The following is a 27,845-nucleotide window of genomic DNA, read 5'->3' as shown; positions in this document are numbered from 1 at the left end:
TTCCAGGCAAATAATGATGTGGTAGAACCAAAGGGGAAAGATTAGTATTTGCCTATTGGAGATAAACTGGAGATGAGGGTGTGAATTTCACTTACATAACACTCAAAGGCTGAGTAATATTGGGATGGAGTGTGGATGGTTGGACCTCACAGTTTGCATATCTATGACCAGCCCCAGATGTGGTGACTGGAGCCAGAGTCAACAGTATAGCTGGAGCTAAAGCATTCATGAGGTCTGATGTTAACCTAGTGACGTATTGAGTCACTTGCCAGTAGCTGGTCCTATGCATGCAGCAGGGTGGTGGCTTGCAGCTAGATCTCCTCCTTTCTGGCAGCCAAAAAAGATGCAACTTAGTGCTTCCTGTCTGGTACACTGCCACTTTTGCTCCTCAGGCCCGAGGTGTATGCATTGGAGGAGAATCAGGGTTGAAGGCAGGCCTCAGGATGAGGTCGTGGAAGGGCAGGAACTTTGGACTGGTGCAAGTTTCTCCATGGAAGCAGGGCCCTGAATTGGATCTCCAGCCTCTTCCTCTGATGAAGACCCTCTCAGCTGGGACCTTGACACATACCCCTTTGAGCCAGTTATGAAAGCTGCAGAATACCTTGCTAGACCTCTTCAGAAACAACGAGGTTGGGTTCTTTGTATCATTCTGAAGGAGCAGCAAGAATGGTCTGTTTTCAAACCACAATACTCATTTGCTTCATTAATATCCTCTACACCAACAGCGGCATGGGCTGACAAGCAGAAATGATGGTATGTGATTGAAAGCAGAGCTCCCCTGGGAGAGCCCCAGTGAGGATTCTCTACTTATTCCTCATTAGTCCTGAGCAGGTCTGCTCATGAATCCTGTCACCTTGGCAGCAAAAGATCTCCTTCTTGCTTTGCTGTCTGTGGGAAAATGAATTGCACACGCATTAAAATTCATAAAGGCAGACTATTGCAATTAATTTTCCTAAAATCTCTCTTTATATATTTAGTTTGGAGACAGGAGGGATAGAGAGCAGAGGAGGCTTTTAACTGTTATGAATTTGAAAGCACGGTCTTATGCTGTCCTCGCTTTTTGAGATGAAAAATTGTCTTTAAAAATGAATCCCCCAAAAACTTAATTTTATTTTACATTTTGAAACTAGCAAGAAGCTGAGGGAGGGAGCAGTATAAAGTGCTATTAATGTCAAGATTTCCATTATAGATTTATCTGACATGTGGAAAGAAATGGGTAATGTGGTAGGCACAACTAATTTATTGAGAAAATAGAACAATGGGCTGTATCCAGAATAAGTTAGTTGAACTTATGCCCACTGAAATCAGTGAGGCTTAAGCCATGACAAATGTGTCTCATTGACCTCAACAAAGAGTGCAATCCTATGTGGAGCATGGTGTGTGTGCAGATCTACCACAACTCCCAGGTTCCTCTGACTCATGTCAGTTAGGGACAGGAGTTGTGTAAGGGGTACAAACTTACCTATTTTTTGCCACACAGATTTTGGTTTTTTTAAAAACCCCCCCCCCATTCTATTAGTTATGCCTACAAGGTTCTTCTCCATCAGTGGGGAGGCACCTCTGTTCCTTCCTAGCTCCCTTCAGCTGGCAAATCTAAATGGCTAGGATAGCACTACCCCTTAGTCATAACCCTACCCTATTCTGACAGTTCTGTCACAGCAAGACGTATGATAGCAGGACCACATCTGTGAAGTGTGTGTGGTACATATTGGTAATGTTACCTATCCACCATCCACGCATCATCATTTTGGAGGCACCATTTCCTCCCTTGGTGTCCTTGGTCCACTAGATTTTGGTAGCAAATTGAAAATTTACACCTCACTTGTTTCTCCATAAACCAAGCCCTGAATGAGAGGTACACAAACGAAATTACTAACAGTACTTGATCCATTGAACACTTGAAGTCAAGCATCTGCTAATAATAATAAAAATAATATGGCTTTGCTTTAGAAATATTAACTGACATCTGGCTTTATTGCAGGCAGGGTTTCCTTGTAACCCTCACTACTGTGTAGCAATGGATTGCATAAATGCTGCCCCTGTGGAGCGTTTTCAGGTTGTGCCCTGCGAATAATTCCTCATTTGACTGAGGATTATTTGCTGGGCATCAACTGTGAAATTGCTCCACAGCAGTTGTTGCCTAATCTGCTATTCTCCATTTAGTGGAGGTGGGCAAACTACTTTGAGTGCCCTTGCTCCACCCGTATTAGGACTTTAAAAACAGGCAGCTACTGAGAGTGCGGAGGTCAATTGTTCATTTGTTTTTTTTGAGGGGGGGAAGCTTTTTTTTTTTTTTTAAGGAGCAGCACAAGCTTTTGTCCTGCATCAAAGTTTGCTTAGGCATGGCAGGTTAATGATTGGTAGCAGACTCTGCATGAGTCTGGTGGTTTATCCGCACAGAAGGCCTCATTCTTTTTATTACTCGCTTTCCCTTTCTTCCTTTATTAGTGATAAACATTATGTTCCAGTTTCTCCTGTAAAAATCAGCACTGACAGGTTCTCCAAGTGTTGTTGTTGTTTTTCTTTTAATGAGCCTTTTAAAACTGTAGACATCTTGCACATTGTTCACAGTGTAATGAGCTTGTTTTGCTTGCATGCCATTACACTCATATGCTTGCTTGCTATATTAGTACAAACACCCCTCAAGATGCTAGCCAGTCTGTGCTCCACTGTAGCCCCCTTCACATAACTAAGGGGAAGTGGGACATATCTCTAGCCCCATACATCATCACACAGCTTCTCTCTCCTGAGGTCCACACATTAAGCACTGGCGGCTGTGTAGGGAAACCTGAGTGCTGCATAGACCTCTTTGTGAGCTGGAGCCCTCTGATACCAGGATTCCAGCCTATGATGTCAGTGGCTAACAAGTAGCTGTTAGGACCAGGGAAGCAACAGGCCCATAGGAGCCAGAGCCAGCTATGTGATCCTGCTTCACCCTTATTCAGGTGGAGCTCCCTTCATGTGATTAGCATGTGAAGGGGGCTTGCAATTTGCCTCTTCCAAGACTGCTGCACACCTTTTGGATAAGTAGCTCCTGAGTACAAATAATCATGATTTTCCAGTGTATGTAATAGTACACTGAATGCACTACACATACATACAGTTGTGAAACATGATAACATATATGTATGAAATTTCAGTGTAGGAAATCCACAATGTGTAAAGTAAATACTATACTTGGATGCATAGTGGGCTTATTTTTGTTTTTGTTATTTTGTTTTTAAGCTTCTGTCATTAGCCTCACAAATATACTTGTCGTCTTGAAAACCTGTTTTCAACTTGAGCTGGGCTGATATTTTCAGCACAGCTTTTCTCAGCAATTTGGGATGAATAGAAACTGCCTGTGAAAGTGGAGGGGAGCCTGGGAAAATATCCACACACCCCTTTATTTCTAATGTTTCACACTTTCCCTGGTCACATGAGGTTCATTTTAAAGTGGACACAAGGTGTGCTGGAACCAGCCCATCCTGCTGCAATTCCTGATGGAGCTGAACAAGATGTCGATTAGACCATCCCCATCAGCATTCTGGCCTGCCCTCAAGCAGGAAGGCCCAGTTACCTCTGGAAGTAGTGACATGCAGCATACCTGGTAAGCCAGGTCCTTTCCCCAAAACATTTTGGTGTATTCCCCCTACTCCCTTGAGAATTTGCCTTACCCCTTTAATGGGGGAGAACTGGAGAGAGAAATTAGGCTCAGGTGATGGTGGGATATGAAAAGGGACTCTCTAGCTAATGTATAGCTGATTGACTTGGGACCAGAACCCATTTAGAGGTTTTAAGGAGATACTCAGCACTTTGAATTGAATCTGGGAATAGGCAGTAGCGTGAATACAGAAGAGGACTCGCATGCTTCCAAAACCCAACTCCAGTCAGAACTTTACTAGCTACATTTTGAAGCATCTGAAGTTTCTGGTCATTTTTGAAAGGCAGCTTGTTGCTTTTTAAAAGATGACATGAGCCTCTTTGAGCTTGTGGAAAGGTAAGGTATATTATGCCACACTTACTTCATTCAATCTCATGTTTTTAATGTAAGAGAGCAGAGGCAGATGAGTTTCAAATTAGTGACTCAATGATTATTTTAAGTAAATAGAGAATATATTTTTTTTGGAAGTGAAGGTTGGAAGCTCTGTGTTTATGTATGTACATTTGCTACACCTGTTTGCAAGCTTTGTTGGCATCCGTCTGTCGCAGGAGACAATGGAGGAGTGTGCCTTTGTGGGTAAGGTCAGTATGTTAGATGGCTGCAGCACCTGCCGTAGCTGTAGAGACCTATGCAGGAGAGACATGCTTTGTTGCAGTTGGGGCAGATGAAGGCATCCAGTTGTGCTGCTGCAGATGCACCATAGCATTTCTTCTCTCTGCACTCCTCCCAGTGGTCATTTCTCCTCTGGTCACTGCTATAGATACACAACTCAACTGCCTGTCTCCAGGCACTGCGGAGACAGAGCTTTAAGGCTGATCTTAAACATCATCTAAAAAGGCTGAGACTATGGTGCATGATTTGCCACAGGAAAAGTTCAGGGCGGGAAAAGGAGTCTTTTTACATCCACCCATTCATACCTTTCTATCTTATTTCATCGTGAGTCACACTCCATTACTGTCCTAATGTTTCTATCAATAAATGATGGATTTGCCAATGGTGGTTTAAGTTTAAAATTACTTGTGAAAGCTTAATGAAGCCAGCAAATCAGGAATTATATTTCAAAGAAATTGCCTGTGACAGTTAAAAACTACAAGGCCAAAGTAATTTCAAGGGTGGCACTTTCTTCATCATCTCTCCTTTGCTGTTGGTTATGAATGGGGTAAGGGGGGGGGCTCTGTAGAAATTGCTCTTAACCTTTGTAGAGGAATTTAAAATCACTTCTTGCCACCAGCCAGGAACTCTCTGGTACTCTGGATTTATTCTCAGCATGGTGGAATAGGCAGCTTTTTAACCTGAGAAAAATAAAGCTTGCGTAGGGCATCTAGATAATAATGTCATCCTTCCATTTGTTAAACTTCCACCTGCTTTTATTGAGACAAGACAAAATGTTCAAGATTGGCTTGTAATGAACTGGCTTGGGCCACAATTTTTCATGTTTATTATGTTTTTATATGTTTTGATCTGCTCACAAGTTAGTAAATGTTACATTTTCTATTTAAAAAAAATATTTTTAATTGGTTTTTCAAATAAGAAATTTTTGAAAAAAGATACAACCCCCTTTAATAAACAGTTCCCACCCACCCATCTCCTTTGAGCCACAGATTCCTATGGGAAAACATAATTCCAGAGTTTCAAGTGTGAGTCTGGTGGATGCCACTGTAACTGATATTCTGTTGAGTGTTTGATGAAAGGGTACCACGTCACTATAAAATGTTTTCTCAACAACCACACAATTTCCTTTGCTGCAAATGGAAAAACCCCTTTCCCCCAATCTAATAGTGGTTGTTGTTGCTTTTGTAAAAACAAAAAACCTCTGTTGCACATGTGTTTCATCCCATTTTAAGGCTAATATCCTTGCCTACCACTGCAGATTCCCCCCCCCCCCACACACACCTTGAGACTGGATCAAAGGTGTGTAGGGGGGACTTCTTCACCCTCTGTTCCAGAACATGGATTGCTTGGCCTGCTGTTTGTTGGAGCCCTCCCCAGTATAACAAGATGGGTCTTCTGAATTTTGACCATATTTCCCATTATTTTTGGCTATTAGGGTGTCTGGAAAACTTGTTGGGCCAATGTCAATATTCTATCCATCATGGAAGAATTCTACAAATCTTGAATTTTACTGGGGGCATATCTAAGTATTCTTATCTGCCCTGAAAAGGGGTGGGCCACATATTTTATTAGATATTTCTCTTACTTCAGAAGACTTTATTTTATTTTGGCATGTTATACTGGCAAAGAATTATTTCTGCCACTAGCCTGCTGGTGAAACTACTTTAGGAGAAGAATGGATTGCCCTTTTGAAGAGAGGGCAATCAAAAACAAATGAAAGCAAAGTAAGTGAGAAGTTATCCTGTCCAGCACAGCCCATGGAGTTGCCCCTAACCCCTTTATCATTTGTGACAGATCTACCATTTTGTGGGTGTCTTTGCTCATTCTGGTGAATGATGAGACAACTCACCACTTGTGACAGAGGCCACTTCTGGGTAACCTTAATCATAATTGACAATGGCTTAGCTCGCCTGACTTGCCATCTAGATCCATTAAAAGCAGTTTCTGTGGTGTGGTGTCTGAGCTTGTCTAGCAAGGAGCCACTCCTGAGCAAACATCTGGCTTCAGGTGAACATAAGGATTTTAAAGTGAAATAGAACCCGTTTTCTTGTTTGTTTCCAATTAGTGTATGGACCTTTATTTCTCCATTTCCTGAAATGGCAGAATGTGTTGCAACTTGTTTTAGCCATTGCTGCATTTGGCTTAATGCAAAGTATGTTTTATCTTCTCTCTCTCTCTCTCTCTCTCTCTCTCTCTCTCTCTCTCTCTCTCTGTGTGTGTGTGTGTAATCTCACTTTAGCAGTCAAATAATCCTGGGAACTGTAGTTTACCCCTCAGAGCTACAGTTCCCAGCACCCTTAAGAAATTACAGTTTCCATGATTCTGTGGGGGAAGCTATGTGCTTTAAGTGTGATTAAAATTGGTGGTGTGAATATGACTGCACTACATACAGCCTGTTCTGTTTATTTGTGAGCACTCTAGTTGGGGAAGCAGCTTCTTGCCCTGGGCCTTGTGAAAAATAAAGGAAAAAATAGGTTAAGAAGTTTTGTGCTCGGTGGACTTGCCACTTGTTCAGATGGTTTCCTCTTCTTACTTGATGGCATGGAACATAGCATTTATCCTTAAGCAGAAATTGCAATTGTAAATTCATTCTTTGCCATTCACTAGTTGTAAGCTTCCTACATATTTGGGGGCCTAACTGACCCTAAAAAGGTACAATTCTATTAAAAAGGACATTGTGTGCTATGCATTATGAGTGGAATTCAACATCACTCTTCTAGATGTTCTGTCTGTGTACGTCACCAGAGGGAATGACCTCCCCTCCTCCCTCTTGCACTGTTTTGGGGGTTCCCCTGACTCCCCCCAAGCCAATTTGAGGTAGTTCATGGGAGGAGGAGAGAGGGAAAAGCCCTGTTGCACAAGTAGATGTTTGTTGGTACTGGTTAGGCGAATCCTGCCATGTTTTTATGTTACTTTATTTTTGTAAATCACCCTGTGACCATTTTTTTATTTTGCATGGGGCAGTTTGAAAATGTGCAATAAACAGACAAATAAATTGGGTTCGTTTGTAAATAAATTGGGCTAATGTAAGTGATAGTAAAGGTAAAGGTACCCCTGCCCGTACGGGCCAGTCTTGACAGACTCTAGGGTTGTGCGCCCATCTCACTCAAGAGGCCGGGGGCCAGCGCTGTCCGGAGACACTTCCGGGTCACGTGGCCAGCGTGACATCGCTGCTCTGGCGAGCCAGAGCCGCACACGGAAACGCCGTTTACCTTCCCGCTGGTAAGCGGTCCCTATTTATCTACTTGCACCCGGGGGTGCTTTCGAACTGCTAGGTTGGCAGGCGCTGGGACTGAACAACGGGAGCGCACCCTGCTGCGGGGATTCGAACCGCCGACCTTTCGATCAGCAAGCCCTAGGGGCTGAGGCTTTTACCAACAGCGCCACCCGCGTCCCAATGTAAGTGATAGGGGGCATTAAAAATCCTGTACACTCAAAAAATAAGGTTCAAGTGAACACAGACATATATTCAAAATAATATGATATGAAGTTACAGTTAACACACCATGTTTGTACCACTATTGGAGAACGTTAGTTTAAAAACAGATTAAGTAAGGTACTGCATTCTGTGAACATACGTAAAAAAAAAAATTCTCCTTCCTCGGTGAATGTATTAATTGCCTTTTTCATGTGTCTCAAGGTGATTTGCAAACATATAAAAGCAGCTGAAATAATTTTTAAAACAGTACAAAACAACAACAACTAAAGATAGATTTAAAAACAGTGCAAAATGAATACCTAAGGCAAAGAGACCTTTTCATCCAACAGGAGAAGCTTGGAATAGTGCTTATAAAGCAGGTATTAAGTTGCTGTTCTTGCAGCAGTTAAGATAAAAGCTTGTTAATATTTTAGCCCTGATTTGCCAAGTAAATCTCTAGGCAGTTTTGAGTTGAAAAATGCACAGGTAAGGCATCAAGGCCTAAGATAACTTCAATGGAAATGGCTAGTAAGCACCACTTTAGTTGCTTTGCATTGATGCACTAGTTAAGGCAAGAGATAGTGGTTTTTCAGTTCTGATTTTTTCTTACTATAGGAAGGACTAACCTCCAAGAGTGCATTACCAAAAGGAAGGTCAGGAAGGTACTGTCTCTCAGAGAGTGGAATCAAAAGGCAAGCCAAGTTACCTGCAGGAAAAAATAACCCTGAATGGTGAAAGGTAGAAAGGTCATTTCTAGAAAGTTTGGGAAGGCAACATATCCGAAGTGATGGCATCCAAAGATTCACCAGGGAATGAGTGCAGCTACAAGAAGTCAGGAATATAACAATTAGGAGAATGATACCCATTGGCTTTGTGTTTTATTATTAATAAAATGATTTGATTTACTTGTCTGTGACAGCATTCAAAGTTGAAATAGAGCTATATTCTACCAATAAAAATAATGATATAAATTCTCAAAACAAATCAGTTATAAAATGAGCAATCAAAAAATTTAACAAAACCACAAGACCAATATGTGGTTTCAGGACCATGGATAGTACTCACTCAGCTAAGTTATCTCAACAAGGTCTTGAGTACAGTCATACCTCAAGCTGAATGTGCTTCGGGTTGAGTGTGTTCGAGTTGCGCTCCGCGGCAACCCAGAAGTAACGGAGCGCATTACTTCCGGGTTTTGCTGCTCGGGCATGTGCAGACGCTCAAAATGATGTCACGCGCACGCGCGGTAGCAGCAAACCGCGCACGTGCAGACACGCCGTCGCGTCTTTTGTTCCATTCAGGATGCGAACGGGGCTCCAGAACGGATCCCGTTCGCAACCTGAGGTACCACTGTATACCGTGTTAGGCTGCATATGTACTACAGTGGTACCTCAGGTTACATACGCTTCAGGTTACAGACTCCACTAACCCAGAAATAGTGCTTCAGGTTAAGAACTTTGCTTCAGGATAAGAACAGAAATCGTGCTCCAGCGGCACGGCAGCAGCAGGAGGCCCCATTAGCTAAAGTGGTGCTTCAGGTTAAGAACAGTTTCAGGTTAAGAATGGACCTCTGGAACGAATTAAGTACTTAACCCGAGGTACCACTGTATATACAGTATATATATATTTTCTATAGGAGTGCTCTGATGGTGTTTCCTGCTTGGCAGGGGGTTGAACTCGATGGCCCTTGTGGTCTCTTCCAACTCTTATGATTCTATGATTCTATACATTTGAAGCATATAACTTTCATTGGAGCTGTAGTTTAAGGATTATGAGAATTGTAAATCTGTGAGTGGTAAACAACAGTTCCCAGGATTATTTGGGGGAAACAATGTGCTTTAAATATATGAAGGCTACGTAATCTTTAACTGGAGGCCTTGCCCTTTGAGTGCCTCCTTCTTCTGCAGCTGTTGGTTCCTTCTGGGTAATGGAGTTCCCAGCTGTGGGGATTTTCCCTCAGGGGTTTCTTAAGCCCTCCAAGAGTCTGTGGGCCACCCATCAAAGTCTGATGGCAGAAATATCTCCTTGGGGCTCAGTAGAGGTTGAAGTGTCTGCAGATTCACTTGGGATTGGTTGAGCTAAGGAGTGGGTCCTTCTCAGAGCTCCTGTTGCCACAGGACTCTGCCTCTGAGGAGTCCTGGGCCAGGAAAATGACCATTCCATGATCAACTGATTGTCAGGTGACAGTCCTATGTTTTTAATACTGTGATTCAATTGTGGTCTATTTGAAACCAACACTACTTTACTAAAGTGTTTTTTCCAAGCATAGGAGAGTTGAAAAGGTGTCATTAAGGTCCATGGAGTGGATATTTTCTGTTATCACTTCCCCTCCCACAGAGCCTTCATTAGGCCTTCCCTGCCACCAGGAAGAGGCAGGAGTTGCAGATCACCCACCTGCCTGGGTGAGATGATAACCCATTCATATCCAGGAACAAAAACACCTGGTTCTGCAAAGCAGCACACATCAGGGTGTGTTGGGTGGGGGGCATTCTCGTTTATGTTCACCATGGACTCTGCAAAGTCATAACGGAACATCTAAGGCTGAGAGAGACATTTTTACACCATCATTGCTCCCACCCCCAATGCCTTTGTAAGTCGCTACTGCTTTTTTAAAAAAATCATGCATTTATTATGTATTGATTTTTGCATATTATCAGTTGCCTTTGAACCCTGTGATCAAGCAGCTAGGCAGAACTACAACTATTTTAATTAGTTAACACTTGCTAGGACAAAACAACAACAACACCTCCACAGAAGAAGGTGTGTTTTTTGGAGCTGTTACCAAAATCTAAAAGTGCCTGTTTCTTGGTCTCTGCTTAAGCATGATGAAGTTTTATATGTAATATGTACCCCAGATTCTCAGGTGTATAGCAGGACATTAGAACTACCCAGTTAAAATTGTCCTATGGATGAGTAAACAAATGAAGCTGTTGGAGAGAGAGAAGAGTCAAGCTCTCTTGAAATGCATCGAATTAGCAATCTGTTTATGAGGTCTGTACAGACGGTTGCTCGTTCTTTTTTATTCTTCCATATATTTTGGCAGGGAAAGGAAGGGTCAGTCAGGATGTAGGCTGTGCTATGTCTGCGCCCTGTGAAATATTCTGCAGATGGGTATTGCATGCGGTTTATGACCCCAGATTTTTATCTTTGTCCCCTTCTGCTTTCCTTGATTTTGAAATGAGGTTTGTAAACACTGTGCCATCTTTGCATGTTATGAATATGAACCCCAGCTTGTCTCCCAGCAGGATTCCTTGTGAAAGAGAGATCTGAACCTTAAGTCTATGACAAATGCTGACTTTGATAACTGATCTCGTGGGCTGTTTGTTTCATTGACGTCCTGATAGAATTGCAAACAGAACTGGCATTTATTTGCCTTGGGGGTTGTCTGGTCTGCATTTTCTGGGCAGCACTCTGCTTCCCCTTTGCATGAGCTTTAGGCAAAGAAGGCAAGAGCTCTTAATTGGGCTGGCCCATTAAGAGTGGTCCCATGGTATTTGCTTTTCTGAAATGGCATTGCTCCCACTGGGTCACTTTTGAGGGTCACTAACAGCTTGCTGCCTTTTATTGAAACTCAGTGGCTTTTTTTAAAAGGGAAAATAAATACTAACTGAACTACAACTCTCTGCCCCCTCTCATCTGTCAGGCAAGCTGTCTCTGGATTTTTATTTTTATTTTAGAAATTCCATCTAGCCTTGAAAGATCACAAAAAACTTAAGTGGCCATTATCCCTGCACCCAACTTAAAGAAGTAGTTGGGCTGAATACCTCAGCCTGACACTAATCAGAAATGAAACTTTAAATCACACTTTTAGTTTAAGCAACAGGTGGTGGATATATTCACTATTTTCCAGTTTCAGGTCAGTCTTGTAGACAGCACAGTAGAAAATTTGAATAGTCTTTCCTCAGTGTCCTTCAACTAACAAACATGGAATAACTCCATGAGCAAGAAGACTATGTTATATCCAGTTTGACAGATCCTTCTACATTTGGGTTTGGGTATACTGGTCAGGGGTACCTTTACCTTTACATTTATACACTTATGCAACTAAAACTGCAAAGGAGGCAGCAATGACGATGCGCCCCACTCCCAGGTTTGCAGAGTCTAGGTGCAAGTACACAGTCGGGAGAGCGAAGCACTCTGCTCATGATCAACACACACTTCCCATGTTCTGAGGCTAGACCTGGCATTAAAACAAGTTATTGCATGCTAGTGAGTCTGGAAAGAAGAGGAAATGACATGTGTAGTTTTTAGGTAGCCAGTGTTAGAAAACTGAGATATGAAAGCTAGGAGCTAAATGGCACCTTAAACCTAGGTTATGGGCGCAACAATGGAATATCTAGGTGTGGTTTTTTTTTTAATAACAAGCATACAGAGCTGAAAATGAATGAACTGCAGCTAAAATATTATGTTCATTTTTCACATGGTCTAGTCCTTCCCCTGCCAACCCCCCTAATATTCTTAGGAGGGTCTCTTCTCCAGTCTTCAGAGAGTAGCTGAAAGTGGGGAAACAGAAAAAAGTCCTCCTTTCCTTCCACTCTGCAGTTTTAATCTGAAATTTTAGGCACAGTACTGTGCCCAAAGCCCAGAAATTGCTTGTGCTAATGAAACTCCCTGTCACAAAATGCCCCTAGAACAATGGGAGTTTCGAACACTGTATGGAGCATAATGATCTCATAGTGTTTTCCATTTGCATTTTCAGTCCAAATGCAGATGTCAGCTTGAACAAGCTTGGTATGACTTAATTTCTCATACAATCCAGCACTTGAGTTGATTCCAGGTTATCATCATGGTCACATTGGGTTCCTATTGGGCTCCTATTTGGTTCTATCCTTCCTTAACTAGTGCTTTGCCAAGATGTGTCCAAGGCAGGCTTTGTGCAGTATACCAAGCTAAATTAGGTAGTTAAGGAGCTACCATCTTGGTATTGTATCACATAATGTGTCATTGTGCCCAGGGCTGAGAAACATTCCCAACAGCCACCATACAATAGCCTTCACCATCCTGGTGCCCTCCAGACTTTATGGACTACAACTCCCAACAGGCCTAGCCAGTATGGCATGCTGACTGAGGCTGATGGGAATTGTAGTCCAAAACATCTGGTGGTCACTGGGTTGGTGAAGGTTGTGAAACAAGGTCAGCAGTATAGATTAGATTAGTAGTGCAGTGAAATCTTTGCTGAGAATAGTAATTCAGATAGAGGACTCAGACCTGCAAATTTCACCATCTTATTCTGATTATTTATTTATTCATCACATTTATCACAAAGGTCTCAAGGTGACTTACAATAACACAAAGAAATAACATAAAAACTGCATGCACTAGAGCATAATATACACTGATCACACTCCAATTCCTAACAATTAACACACACTCCAGTTTCCCAGTGTGCATAATCACTATTAAAACAACAAACCAACAAAACCATAAAGCAGCAGAAGAGAATATTAACAATTAAGAAAACCATTTTTATCTTGACCCCTGTAGTTTGCTGTTTTAGACTCAGCAGTAGGGTATTTTTGATTCTCAAATAGTATAATTTTTATCCCCAAGTTGCACAATTTTTGTATTAATACTCCTCCCACCCCTTTGCTTCTATGTTAACTAAATGGATAATACAGGTAATTTACCCAAAGGTTATTCTCTTGAGATTGCCGAATGGCTCTGTGGGCATAGGGCCAATTCTTTCATCTCTACATAAACCAAAAGCTCTTCCTTTGCTGTCTGACAATTCCTGCCTGGGATTATATACACAGTGTTTCTGTTCTGCTCAATTTAAAATCATACAGTGGTCATTAGTTTTAACAATGGAAATGATGACTTTCCCTGTTGATCTGCTTCTGCCTCATGTAGCCTTTGTAAAAGCTAATTGGAATTCTAACTCTCTTGACAAGTTCATCCCAGGTTGTGAGGGGTTCCTGTTTTTTGCTTTGACAAAGCAAGTTAATAACTGGCTGTTTAACTTATATGAAGGTGTGGCTGGCGCCCACAATATTTGACATAATTTGATGTGCCAGCGCCAAGGGTGAACTGATTATTACAATCACAAAATCAGTCAGCATTAAAATGAATAGTAGACTACCTTATTGTCCACATATGACATGTATTTTCTTCATGCTTGATTTCCACAATTTCCACCCATGTGATCTTTTGTAAGTGGTAGGAGCCCCTGCACAGCCGATCCTAGGATTCAGAGGCTGCAGGCTTTATGGTGATGTAGGGCCTATAAATGCTTGGTCACCCTAATAGTAACAACCCATTAGAACAGCAGCCCCTGTTCAGCAGCAGAACTGCTACATAATCAACAGTAGGCCAAGACCTGACTATGTGGTTTTCCTGTCCCATACGTGCATGTTATGTCATTTCCCATTGCAGCTTAAGATTTTGTATCATCCTACAAAATATGGTATTTTAGCAACCTATACCTTTGTCACACCTAATTATTATCTCAGCACCTTAAACTGCTGATTTACTCTTTCGCTCTTGATTTCTGTTTTTAAGCTTGGAAAGTAATGCCTTGATATTGCAAATGCTTTCTTCTGCTCAGCAGCATGCCAGGTCAGTTTGCTAGTCGATATGAAATGCTGCCAGCTTAAAAGATCTTCAGCAGATCAGACAGCAAGGTGCTTTATTTTGGGATGGTGGAAGGGAAGGGAAAGAACTGAAACACAGAAAATATAAATGAAAAAGTACAGCCATGTATAATGATTTTATTTATACAGTATAAGACAAATTTCTGAAATTGAATGTTAATGTAAAACGGGTCAGCAAACTTTTTCAGCAGGGGGCCGGTCCACTGTCCCTCAGACCTTGTGGGGGGGGCCCAGACCATATTTTGAGGGGGGGAAATGAACGAATTCCTATGCCCCACAAATAACCCAGAGATGCATTTTAAATTATGGTACACATTCTACTCATGTAAAAACATCAGGCAGGCCCCACAAATAACCCAGAGGTGCATTTTAAATAAAAGGACGCATTCTACTCATGTAAAAACATGCTGATTCCCGGACCGTCGGGAATTTAGAAGGCAATTGGGCCGCATGGGTAGTTTACCTACCCATGATCTAAAACAATTCAGATCTGATCCCAAATTAGCCTCTCGTCTGGCAGGTGTGCCTTTGATATATTTTCACATCCAGGACTTGGTGCAGCCTTTATCCTAAAATAAAGTCTTTGTGTAACGTTCACTTTCATGGCCAGTTCATGTACTGAATAATGTCCTAGCCCAGTATTAAGCTGTCCTCATCTAGTAGTACAATCAATCACATCTTTTCCCCAGGAGAAAGCGGGGCTCCTGCAAATGACCTTATAGATTAGGTGCTCTCTATTTACATTCAATTTCCAGCTCTGCGCTATCTGTAGAGAATGATTATCAAGGCATGAAATTAGAAGTTTCACCCAGTGGGAAACAATTGGATATTTTGTCATTTCTTTACAGCTTCTTCTCCCTTGTTAGTGGGGAGGAGGGAAGCAATCATCAGAAAGGTCAGAAATATTTACTTACCAATATCAAGACACTGCCTAGGAGGCTTTCCTCAGTATGAAATAATTGCTGCTTGGGCTCTCAGTAATTGGGAGGGTGGGGGTGAAAAGAATGTGATGCACTAGAGAGCAGTGGGGCCTGAAATTAGAATTTCTGTCCACAGGTGGGAATCCATGGGAATGCTGCTGTTAAGCTCAGCATTATATATATATATATATTTAAAGAAATCAACCCATGCTTCCTTCATCCAGACACTGTTGCTCAGTGCTGGACAGGAGTAATAATGACACTAAGGACATTGTTTCTAAAAATTAGGGATGGGTGTGTATTTAATAAAGAAATCCTTGTGATGCTGAGGTACAAAGAATCTGCTCATAGTGTCTAAATCTACATTTTAAGTTCCAGTGCTTTCTGGAAGCTGTCTTTCCACAGCTCCTCCTCCACAGGGAGGCAACAGTTCCACAGAGTCATGGCCTCCATGGCTGCCTCTGCCTCAAAGCTGAAAAGTCTCTGCATTTTTCTCCACTCCAGGCTTTCATTTTACTACTTATTAACATACATGATTTATTTATTTGGTTGTAAACACTTTGTCAGCGCTGCCCAAGGTCCCAGCTCACACAAGACCAACGCTGCTTCTTCCTCAAGTTAAAAAGTCTTTATTGAAGTTCAGTTTCATTTCCAGACGCGCAGCGCGCAACGCTACGTCTATCCATCAGACCGTAGAAGTCCCATCTGAATCTCCTCCCCCCTGACACCAGCTTAAGATTCTAGCCTTACTCCACCTCTTCCTCTGTTCCTTCTTTCTCTGGGTCCTTTTGCTAGCCGGAGTCTCAGCCCTCCTAGATTCTTCTGACGCTGATTCTGCCGACTCTTCTCCCCCCCTCCTTCGGGCTTTGGGACCTGGCTCCCAATCCGGGTTTTCTGCTGTCCCGCGCTCCTCCACATTTGAACTTGGCGCGCGCGCGCAGCCTCCCACTTTCCTTCTGACCGTTACACTTGTGTCACTGCTCCCCCTTTCGGGGAGGCTAGCTGGACCTGGCCTTCCCTCCGTTTCCCCACTCCCCGATGGAGGAGAAGCTGGTCCTGACTCACGTGACTCTTCCCCCCCACTGTGCTCTGGTGGGGGAACTGGCCCTACTCCTCCGCTACTCCTTTGGGACTCCCCTCTGGTTCCTTGTTTATGGATCGTCCCCCCTGGGACTCGCCTCGCCCTTACCATAGGCGCCCCCTCCTGGGAATCTTCTGATTCGCTGGAGAAGCTCATGGAATCTCTCGGTCCACTGTCATATTCCCCTACGCTCCCCTCTGATTCCTCTCCTCCGCTCTCTATTTGCTCTCTCCCCTGCTCTTCTGCTCCTGAGCCTCTGACACACTTCAAGACTACTTCTTCTTTTTTTAAAGTTGGAAGCAATGTATTCATTTAATAGGCCTCACTAGGAGTCCACCAATGACCCCCTCCTGCTCCCAGAAGGCATCGTGTGGCAGCCACTGGCTGAAGAGCTCTTCTGTTAGATTTACATGCCCTCCAGATTCCATGGGTCACTCCTCTTTCCCATACCCAGGCCCAGAGTCCCCTGTAGGAATGATGACCAGGACCACAACACCTTCAACTCCCATTCCTCTCAAATCACAGGAGGCAGCCAATATCATTGTTGGCTTCACAGCCCTTTTTATATCTTCCCTCCAATCCATAAAAACTGGCTGCAGCAGGCAGCATTATGTTTCCTCCAGAGTCCAAGCGCCTCCTATATCATTCTGCCTTTCCCCAGCTCTAAACACAGATAACACTACTTTCCTTCCACCCTGCTGCTGCTGTGAGGAATATATTGATGCAAATGGAGGTAGAAGGACTCCTACAGCACAAACTCTTCCTTGATGTCTTTCTTGGAACTGTTTCACCGCCCAGCAGCTACCTAAAATATTTCTTACTTTCTCAAATACAAGTCCCTGGAGCTGTGTGAACATCATCCGCCTGACAAGATTCAAAAACTGTTGAGGTGGGGGGCTTATTATGCACCATTGTCTACACTGGATGGATGGATGGATGGATAGTTGGGAGTGGGAGAAGAAAGGACTACTCTGGATGTAAGCACATACTGTATATGCCCAAACGAGGACACCTAAAAATGAGCCTCACACATATGAACTGATCTGCTGGAAAATAAGATACAAGGCATCTGGTTAATTTTAAATGGTTGTTTACTTTTTTAAAAAAAATTGCATGTTTCACAGTAGCTCAGATGCTCTTGTAACTAAACATTAGAATGATCTGTCATTGCTTATATGAGCTACATTACTATAATAAGGTAGCATTTTAAGCATTTTGTAATCTGCAGCGTATTTATCTGTATGATACCCTGAGCTATGAAAGAGACTTTATCTCAGTTGCATGTACAGAATGTTTTGCTCTTCCCAAGGCTATTTTAACTTTTTCTATTGTATCTGGAAGCCGCCTTGAGTCTCGGTCTTTGGGAAAAGGGCAGGATATAGGATAAATAAGTATAACAACAACAACATCATGTATTTGCTAGAACTCTTGAGTATGCTTTGCAAAGTCAAATCAAGAATGGTGGTGTTTAAAGTAGTGATAATGGCTAATTATTCAGAATATTCAAGCTGGTAAACATTCATGGCACAAAGTTGGTGTTATGAAATGCATGCTGCAACTTGCATTTACTGTTTTTAACCAGGTATTCTGAAAACTGGGCCACCCCTGGTGGTTAACCTGCTTCTGATCAGTCTGTGGCTGGTACACCTTCATGCCAGTATAGTAACTGATAGCAACTATTTCTTCAATGCAGTGAGAATAATCCATGCAATATATGCACATATTTGTTTGGGCTTTTTAGCACAGTGGGGAGGGGCTCATCCAGAAAAATCTGCTGTGCCTTGATGGGTATTAATTAACCCATAAGCTTTTTCCTGTCACTCAGGTTAACTTGTGTCCTGGGAAAAGGTGAAGATCTCCCAGATGTTGTCACCTGCTGCTACTGATTTCTATTTATACAAGTTGCACATTAGTGATTTTCTTACATGGTACAATGTTGAACAGAAATGCATGGTTAAGCAATCTATTATGGTAAAATGAGAAAATGTGTTAAAGCACACCTGAGCTAACAAAATATTCCTCTGGATCCTTCAGGCATTTTACAAATGTTGACTTGGGGTTATTAAAAATTATTGATCTGAAACAGGGCATGAAGATTACATTAAGTAGGGCAACATCTGAATCCTAGTCAGAGGGATTATCATGCCGTGCAACTGTGTCAAATGGTTTGCAGAAAAGCAACCTTGGCATTTTGCATTTCATTAAGTTTGCTGCTTAGACACTTTTCTGCTTTTTTTAGTTTGGGCACTCCTATTCCATATTAATCTGCAGGTGAAGTGTACGTTGATATAGCAGCCACCTATTATGAAGATCAGCATTTCCAAGCTGCCTTATTTCTAAGCTGGCATATCTTATTTACCTGTCAGATGCCTTCAATTTCATGGCTGCCTTTTTTGCACTCCTTCTCCTTATTTTTACTTCCACAGTTCATTTTTAAAAATGTATTTATTTTCCAAGTGGGGTGTACTTTGTTATCAATTAACTCCATTACTAAGGAAAATGAGTGCCCATTTACATTCACTGGTCACCCAGGGAACTCATTTTTATCCCCTTGGCTGTTCCTTCAGCACAGTTTTCTTCTCCTTTATTACATGATCCAAGCCAGTAAGGTATCAATAGAGTGAGGATGGCAAATTTCCACATAGCCTGTCAAATTTTGCTACATGACATCAGCAAGCTGGTTCAGAATGATGGAAAACACTTCCTGTGCTTGGTTCATGCCGATGCCACCATAGGTAATTAGAATTCACTGCAAAGTGATGCTATATAGACATGCAAATGCAGAGGGCAGGATATATTTCCTTGACACTTAGTTGGCTGACCATGGTTCATAGTGCTTCTCATGGGATCAAAATGTTTGTGAAAAGTGGCTTCTGCATGTTGGCCCTGCCCTAAGCTCTTCATATAGAAATAACATTTTTTTATTAAGGTGAACTGCTATTGGAAATGTGTTGTCTAAAATGCATCTATCCCACTCTGCAATATTGATAATGTTCCACAATACTGAGCTATTCGACACACCCTTATTTTGAAACTTATTATACAATACAGAATGTGCTAAAAAAAATGTAAGGAAGGAGGCATCTTTTCTACACCAGAGAAAGCAAGATCCTCATCAATAAATATTCTATATATAGCAAAATTATTAAGTAAAGAGGACTGAATGAATGGAAAAGGCCAGCATTGTTCCTTCAAAACTTCCTTGATACTAAAAAAGCCAGATCCATGGCTCAGAGAATCAGAGGAAAAGTCAGGATATGGGCTAGGTGTTGAGGCCATTTTCACATCAGATGCAAATTTGCCCAGATCCCACCTAGTTCTTTCTTTGCCACATTTTGCACACAAATCCCACCTTCAGTGCAATCATCACCATGGCTTTTCAGAGGAGTCTGCTTTAAAAGTGTCATTTTGGAGTTTTCAAGGTCTAGCATACTTACATGCAACCGTATGTGCTTCATTTCCAGATTGATAAGTATGCTCAGCGGGACCTGAAGAAAGGGCTTCATTTATATGGAACTGATGGAAATATTGGCCTAACTAATGCATGGAGCATCATACAAACAGATGTAAGCTTGCGTTGTTGTTCTTTTTGTCTTTTATCCATCTGCACACAATATATCCTTTTGGCTTTGAATTTCCAGCATAATGGGATTTCATATTGGTTTCTAAAAGTGTTCTTGGGACAGCTTCAGCCCTATAAATATGTGGCACTTATTAAGCATCATAACCCTGGTGCACAGGTACTTACCTATGAACCAGGACATGTAGCCTAATAGTCCTTCCACATCTGCATCAACATTTACCTGCAGTGGATTTGTTAGCAGCTTTGGACTTATTTTCATCTGCTCTTCTTCATGCAGACAGACATGGGCAAATTGTCTAAAAGCGCCTATTTTTAGTAGCATGGGCAGGCAGTGAAAATTCATTAAAGGGGGTAGAACCAAGCCACTCCATCTCACGAGTGATTTTAATGCACAGGAGGTGTCACATTTCCATTATAATTTTGGAACAGTAGTGGATACAATGGGAAATGAGCTCATCTGGTCTCTCTGGCAGTTTATATGGTAGAACCTTTTGATTTCTCCATTTTTCTCTTCTTTGCCTGAGGCACCTTTCCATATGTCAGGGAGCAAAGAAGGAGAACATTTCCCTTATCTCTGTACTTGTTTAGTATATTGTATACCGTGATGACGCACCACTACTCCCAGACCTTTTAAATGTAGAAATGAGTCACATCAATGTTGGTGGTGTGGACCTGGGGAGTTCAAGATATGAACTCCATCTTAGAACTTTTAGGCAAATTGTGAGCCAAGACCAAACCTCTCTGGAGCTTGGTATCAGTTTATTACTAGCTCAAACCTGGCTCTGGTCCCAGCATCAGCCCTCCACAGTGTCATCTCTTATGTTCAAAAATATTTATTTATGCTGTTCCTATACCATCTTTCAAGGTTGTTCACAGTAATAAAAATAATCAAAAACACAGCAAACCATATAAAACACAGTAAATGCAAAACGTACTGGGACAGGCATGACAGTGACAATAAAAGGGCTATTGCTGTGACCTTCATTAGATGGTAACAGCATTGAGGATACCAAGTGCTGTTGGATGGCCTCCATGTCAGGTATTACAGTCATACCTCGAGTTGAATACGCTTCGGGTTGAGCGCATTTGAGTTGCGCTCCACGGCAACCTGGAAGTAACGGAGTGCATTACTTCCGGGTTTCGCCGCTCGCGCATGCGCAGACGCTCAAAATGACGTCGCGCACATGAGCGGAAGTGGCAAAACACGACCTGCGCACGCGCAGACATGGCTTGCGTTCCATTTGGGATGCGAACGGGGCTGCGGAACAGATCCCGTTTGCATCCCGAAGTACCACTGTACTGAACTGGGATGCCTGCATTGCAGGAAGCTGGACTAGATTGCACTTGAGGTCCCTTCCAATTCTAAAGTTCTATGACACTAAAACCCAATACATAAAATAAAACAATCTGAATGTGTTAATCCATAATAAAAATACTAAAATAGTATTTCAACATGCACTGCAGTTTTTAGGCTGTCTGATGTGCTCTGTGCCTTCCCTTGATGTGAGTAATTGCTCCAGATTTACTGCAATTAATCACTGGGAATCCTTGTGTTTAAATATTCCTTTTGTACTCAACACAATAGGAGAGGTTTGTCATAATCCCAGTGGCTTGTTCTCTTTCTATCTTGAGTAGCTACATTGTCTGCCAAGATTCCTCTTATACATTTTCATGGATGTGCATTCCCAATCCTATATTGCTGTGACATATTGCTTTGCACAAATGGGAAATGCTATTAATTTTAGGAACTCTGGAAGAGCAAGGAACTAAAGGAGTTATTGCAGGGAGTATATATTAATCCAATTTCAAGAAAGGTAGTGCAAAAAAATCAATAACCTATTCAACATAGCCCATGGGGGGCCAGAATAAGGAACCCCTTTAAAATATATGGTGGCTGTAATAAGACATTCAATTACTCAAGAAACTAATTCTGAAAACAAAAACAAGAGCCCAGTTTTGAAATACTGTAAATTATAATGGATTTCTCTGTTAGTGCAATAGACTTGATCCTTTACAAAGTAGTAAATAAACATCCACCTTAGAAGATTTTATCTGGAGGGATTTGAGAGGCAAGAAGGCACAGCAGCAAATCTCCCAATCACTAGGGACGAGAGACTATCATGAATCTGCTTAGCAGCACCACCACCACCCTTTTCCCCCCGTGTGGACAACATAGTTACAAATAATTTTGATCACACCTTTCCTTTTATTGTTCCACAAGATGGTACTGGGATACTTTGAAGTTCAAGTATCCAACCAAGCTTTTTTTTTAGTTCAGAATTGTCACATCCCAAGTAGTGATGAGTGTTCCCTTGCCCGCCACTGACTTCCAATGCTTTCAGAACAAGCTACAGTTATTTCCCCCCAAATGAGAAAATCACTCCCCTTACTCACACCTCGTTGTGGTTGCGAGTGAAGTGGGGTTCACTCCCTCCACTCCTCCATGAGCCTCTAAGGCCTCTCACCACGTCCTGCCCGTGAGCCTGCAGGTTTCATGGATGCAGCAAGTTAGATGAAGACTATTTTGAAGCCGCAGCAGGAATATCTCAGAATGGTGAATGAATTCAAGTTCCCCGTCTGCACAGTGCTGTAGGCTGTATTTCAGGTTTGCAGACTGGAGTGCGTGAGAGAAGCCTGAACTCCTCCAGCGAACATTTTGCCTGCTTAGCCAGAACTGTAAATCGCTCACCTTCACGAGGCACTAAAATGCTCATCCACATGCTGGGAAGGTACGATGGGAGAGATACAAATCAAAGTTTAGTACTCTGCTACTTGGAGAAAAGTTTGCTGGCTGCAATCTCAGCTCCCAGATCATGAATATCTCTATTACTAACTGTCAAAGACAATTTCAAGGCAGAGTATATGCAACTCTGAAGCCACTCATCTTTACAAAAATGGTTTCATTGCTGTAACCATTTCATTTGCTGTTCTTTATTTTTTTCTAGTGATAATAGCATACTTGAAAAATAATATCATTGCACTTTGGTGTGCTGGCAATCCAGTGTTTGATGACAATCCATTTGCTGAGTCATGGGTTTTTTATTATTAAATACCAAGCAGAAGAAATTAAGAAAAGAAATAGTTTTTCTGCTGGGTTTCCTCTACCACCACTATCACATTGACATAAATGTTAGTTCTTTCTCATTTTTCTTATGAAATGCAGAGATCTCCACCAATAACGCTTTCTTGGGCTTTCATTTATACCTAACATAGGATTAACTTAGTGGTTCTGTGCAGTGTGGACTGGATTCTCCACCCTCTGGTGGGAATGTTTCCTCCTCTGAATCTCTAAGGCCAGTGAAAAGAGCAATTCAGAACTATTAGGATTCTGGCAGTGCTACTTATACAACTCCTGATGTAGGCAGGCTTCTTTTTCTTGCCCCCTTTTTTCCAGTGGTTGAACCCACCAACTATCTGATGAGGAGGTGCATTTCTGGAAGGAAATGGTTCTGTCACCCACCTGACCCCTGTGCTATGATCAGTGAGTGAGTGCCATGCTTTGATGTCACAGTGGACCTGGGAAGACATGGGGGCACTTCTGGCTGCCACTAGCTTTAACTGCCATAGACTAGGTGTCTAAATGCTAGGGGGCCTTTGGGAGACCTTACAATTCTAAGGTCAATTACAAAAAAATTTAATAAGAAATTAAGAAAGTGCTGCAAGAGAATTGCACTGAATATTCTATGACATGGGATACCTATTGAAGTCCATTGGTTCCCCATCTGATTTGCCAGTGTCCTTGTGGCTTCTAAGCCCTTGCATGTCCTCCTTGTCCAATGGGCTTTTCCCCTCTTTCTTTTTTTCCAGTTCAGATGCTGTGGAGTGTCAAACTTCACTGACTGGTTTGAAGTGTACAATACCACACGAGTGCCAGATTCATGCTGCTTGGAATTCAGTGAAAACTGTGGTCTTCATTCCCCAGGGACCTGGTGGAAAGCTGTGAGTAGCTGTCAAAACTTAATTCTTATTTTAACCAAGCTGACCTAGAATTGTAAAAGGAAAAAGGGCTTGGGCTTGCATAGTTGCCAGATGCTATTGTTTCATGATCTAGCATGTGTCAAAAAGGCTGCAATGACACATTCACCATGAATTTGTATGATTATTTGACAAACAACAAAGAAAAGTCTTTGCTGACAAGATGTAAAATAAACAGCTCACCTTAAAGCACAAACAGAGAAAGAGCATGAGCTTAAGGCTAGAGCGTGTTGTTAGAGTAAGATCTAAGTGACCTTTGCAGAACAAGTTCTGGTGGTATAGTCAACACATGCAGGTTTCCATTATGGGTGTGAGCTAGCCTACAAAGGAAACCCCCCCCCAATATATTTTCTAGGAAATATTTCTGCAGGACCAGTGTATTATGGCACCCAACTAGGAGTACAAGTGGTTGACATGTCCCAGGTATAGATAAGAGTGTTGTATTTGGAAGGACAATGCCAAAAAACTTGCTGGGTGATCTTAAGCTAGTGTCTTCCCCAGTTTATGTCACAGGACTTTTCCAAGGATCCAAACCCATTAACTATGTCATTTATGTGCTGGTTCAACAAATCCTACTATGCAACTGTTAGCGCCCATGTTTGATATACCAAAAGCAGAGCCAGGGGGTCACCAAATGTAATGTTATCTCTCTACTGTACAGTTGCTATGAAGCCAATAAAAGCTGCTCTATCAATGGAAATATTTTTGTTTGAGCAGTAATTGCCTTATAGTTGCCTTTGCACAACCCACCATTGTGCTTGTGCTTGAAGCAGAAAGGTGTACAGTTGAATTTAGAAATGTAGGTATTTGACTCACATTGGGTAAAGCGGAGGTTCAAAAGAACTTGCTCCTTATTACCGCATCTTGCACGCAGCATGCATCCATTTCTTCTTCAGATGTATAATGTTTGAACCCTTAACACCACACTTCATTGTAAGCGAGCCTCCTACCCCCGGGGTATTGCACTTCCAGTGAATGCTGAAATGGAGCAAACTGCTTAATCTTGAAATGTCAGTCTTGTCATTGCTACTTGTGTCTTTTGACTCCCCACACACCAAAAATTCATGTTTCTCAGTAAATAAGCATTCTCATGGTCTTTATTTCCCCCCCCCCCTCTCTCTTTTAAAGCCTTGTTATGAAACAGTGAAAATATGGCTCCAGGAAAACCTGTTAGCTGTGGGAATTTTTGGACTGTGTACAGCTTTGGTTCAGGTAAAATTTTAACTTATTGCTGGGGTGCTTTCTGTTGGTTCCTACATGCAAGGGCAGTGAAGGGTTTAAATGTCCCTCGGCTTTTCTTTCTCTCACAGAAGTATTAGTCCAATATGGACTGTCAGACCCATAATAGGAGGGCTCCTCCAGCAAAAATTGTACACATGTGAGAGAGAGAGACATGTCTCTCCAACTGCTGTCCTCCATTAAATTTGGAGGCCTATTTCGATGATTTTCCCTTTACTGCTGCAGTCATTTCCCCTTCCATCACTTGGGGAACCCAATGTGTGGAAGGGGACTGCACCTCCCGGGTCTGTACTCAGCATCTAACCATAGATCACAGGAACTTGGAAAGAGAGAATTTCCTTGTTAACAAGGCTGGCAGGGACTGTAATGGTTATAGGGGTTGCTCGTGCGTAAGTTGCTGCCACTCCTGGCTAGGTTACCTGGTTGAACTCTTTCTGTCTGGACAGCCCTTCACTTCGTGGCTGTTTCAGTCGCTGACAGAATCCGTCAGTGGGCGTTTCTTGAACTTCTTCCAGCAAAGAAGTTCTTTGACGCCAAGTCTCCTCCTACTCTCCCTGCACGGAAGTCTTCTGCGCAGGGAGGGTGTGGGCAGCGGAGCACCCGTGCTCTCCCCGCTGGTCTCCGGTGAAGAGTCCTGGAGCCTCCTCTTTGATTCCCCCATCTGCCCCCCTTCTCCACTGGTGTTACGCTGATTTCCTTCCCCAGCAGATGGGCTGCCTCTCTGCCTGCTGGGACCCTCTCCGGCATCCTTCTGGAGCCTTCCCTCTGCCTCTGGCTCCGATGGCAGTTCCCTGACAGTGATGTTGGCTGGAGACGCTGCCAGGAGACACAGTTCCCCTTTCGGGAGTAGGACTAATGTCTTACATCTCTTAAGGGCAGCCTTTAATCCTGCAGATTGCATGCAGTTAGTTTGCTTATCTTCTATTAACATGAATGATGTTTATGCTGCTTTTCCAGCATGAGCTCTGAAGCTCCCATTCATGTCAGTGGGGAGAATTTGTGAGCAGCTGCTGTGTGATTTGGGTCATTGTGTATAGCATTCCCTACTTTAGCCAATGTGTTACCACAGTCTCCTTTTAGCTCACCATGATTCTAGATTAATTTGTCTACAAGCAAGTGCACTGAACAGCACCTCTTTCCCTATTGGACACTGGAATCCCTAAGACAGGAGGTGGGGCAACTTGTGACGGTCCAGATGTTGTTGGACTTTAGCTCCCATTCATCCTAGCCAGTAGTCGGAAATGATGGCAGTTGCAGTCTAGCGACATATAGTCTCCATGCCCTTGGACAAGAAGGCCCTCCTAAAAGAATCAACAGCTCTACCTTTTTGGAGTGTTTCATGTGGCCATAAGCCAAGCACATTCCGGAATGCCATTTTGTTTGGCACCGGCATTGTTTATAGGGCCCTTGGAAGCTTTTCTTTACTTACTACGTAGTATTCCCCATGTTAAACATATTATGTGCCAAGAGTCAACACTAAAAGATACACATTAAATATAGGTAATAGACCACTTGTTGAGTTGCATGTCGTTTAATCTTGATATGCCTTTTGTACCTACAGATTCTTGGACTGACATTTGCAATGACCATGTACTGTCAGGTTGTCAAGGCAGATACCTACTGTGCATAGAAATGATAGTCAACGTCTGTCAGCCATGGCTCACCTCTCTACAAGACAAAAGAGGACTCTTCTTCATGCTCATACTTTTTTTTTCTATGTAAAATAAACTGTGTATAATCTTCTCTGGAAATTTTGTGACTCACCTTAGTTTGTCACCATCGGAACTCAGACTTGCTTGGACAAAGGAAACTACCAAGTAACAAGAAAGAAAGAAAAAATGTTCCCCTTTGGCACAGACTGGCAAGTGGGAAGAGGCTGCTGCTTTCATTTTCCTGGAGGCTGCTGGCAAATAGAAGTTTTCCTGCGTGGAAATAGAGAATCAAGTTGTAGCAACGCAAGTGCAGAGGATGTGGAGGTTCGATTTAACTGGAGTTTGTCTTTAACAACAGCCAGTGTGGCGGATCCAGGAAGTATGCTTCTGAACTCCAGATTTTACCATGGAGTGAAATGGCTCCAGGAAACTTTTCTACTTAAGGAAGTGGTTTCAGTTTTGTGGCCTCTGAAGTCAGCTCAGACAGGATCTACCCTGGCCTACATTGTAGGTGATCTGTAAGCAGAAATTGGGTCCTGTCTTGCAGACTAAATCACTAGTGGTACACACATGATGTGTGAAAATTTATACAACATATGTGGATTCATACACTCTGAGCAGTTTAAAGAAAAGTAGTCTAGCAGCTGCCTAAATAAGTAGGGAAGGGTTCTATCCTGTTCTATATTCAATGGGACCATGCATTCATTCAAAAGGAAATAGTAGATGATTATTTCTTGGAAAGGACATTTTGGCCATTGGAAAACACAAGAAGAAGCAAGGAGTTGTCTTTCTGTCACTGTCCTCTCGATTTTCTTTTAAATGTCATTCCAGTTTCAACTTACATTGTGTTTCTCATTTCCAGGCTTGAAGTACAACAAAGAGCTTTAAGCGACTTGTCACTAATATGCCATTTCATTAATTTGCTCCCTACTAATTTCATCTTCAACTAGGATAGGCTTACCAGGCATCAGAACAATCCATTAATATACACTTGTTTGAGTTGGGTTTTTTTGACCTTGTACCTCTATTAAAAGAACTAAATCAAATTATCTCTAGGAAGAGTAAGGACGTTTGCATAATTTTCCTGCTAACAATAGGTAGCCCTAGTAATGGCTTTGAATTGCCAAGAAACAAG

General features: G+C 42.3%; 1 protein-coding gene across 12 annotated transcripts in view; it reads left to right on the top strand.

The window, feature by feature from the left end:
* TSPAN4 (tetraspanin 4) overlaps positions 1-27,759 on the top strand; it is a 502,529-nt gene extending 474,770 nt beyond the window's left edge. For all 12 annotated transcript variants that reach the window (XM_053394604.1, XM_053394662.1, XM_053394671.1 and 9 more), the window contains 4 exons: positions 19,726-19,827; positions 23,652-23,783; positions 24,948-25,031; positions 26,620-27,759. In XM_053394604.1, coding sequence (XP_053250579.1) covers positions 19,726-19,827; positions 23,652-23,783; positions 24,948-25,031; positions 26,620-26,688 — 387 coding nt within the window. In that variant the 3' untranslated portion in view covers positions 26,689-27,759. The remainder of the gene's footprint in view (positions 1-19,725; positions 19,828-23,651; positions 23,784-24,947; positions 25,032-26,619) is intronic.
* The last annotated feature ends 86 nt before the right edge of the window (positions 27,760-27,845 follow it).

Source organism: Podarcis raffonei, chromosome 1, assembly GCF_027172205.1.
Source record: "Podarcis raffonei isolate rPodRaf1 chromosome 1, rPodRaf1.pri, whole genome shotgun sequence".
NCBI lineage: Eukaryota > Metazoa > Chordata > Lepidosauria > Squamata > Lacertidae > Podarcis > Podarcis raffonei.
The sequence above is the reverse complement of the archived record's forward strand: the minus strand, read 5'-3'. Positions and strand labels throughout refer to the sequence as shown.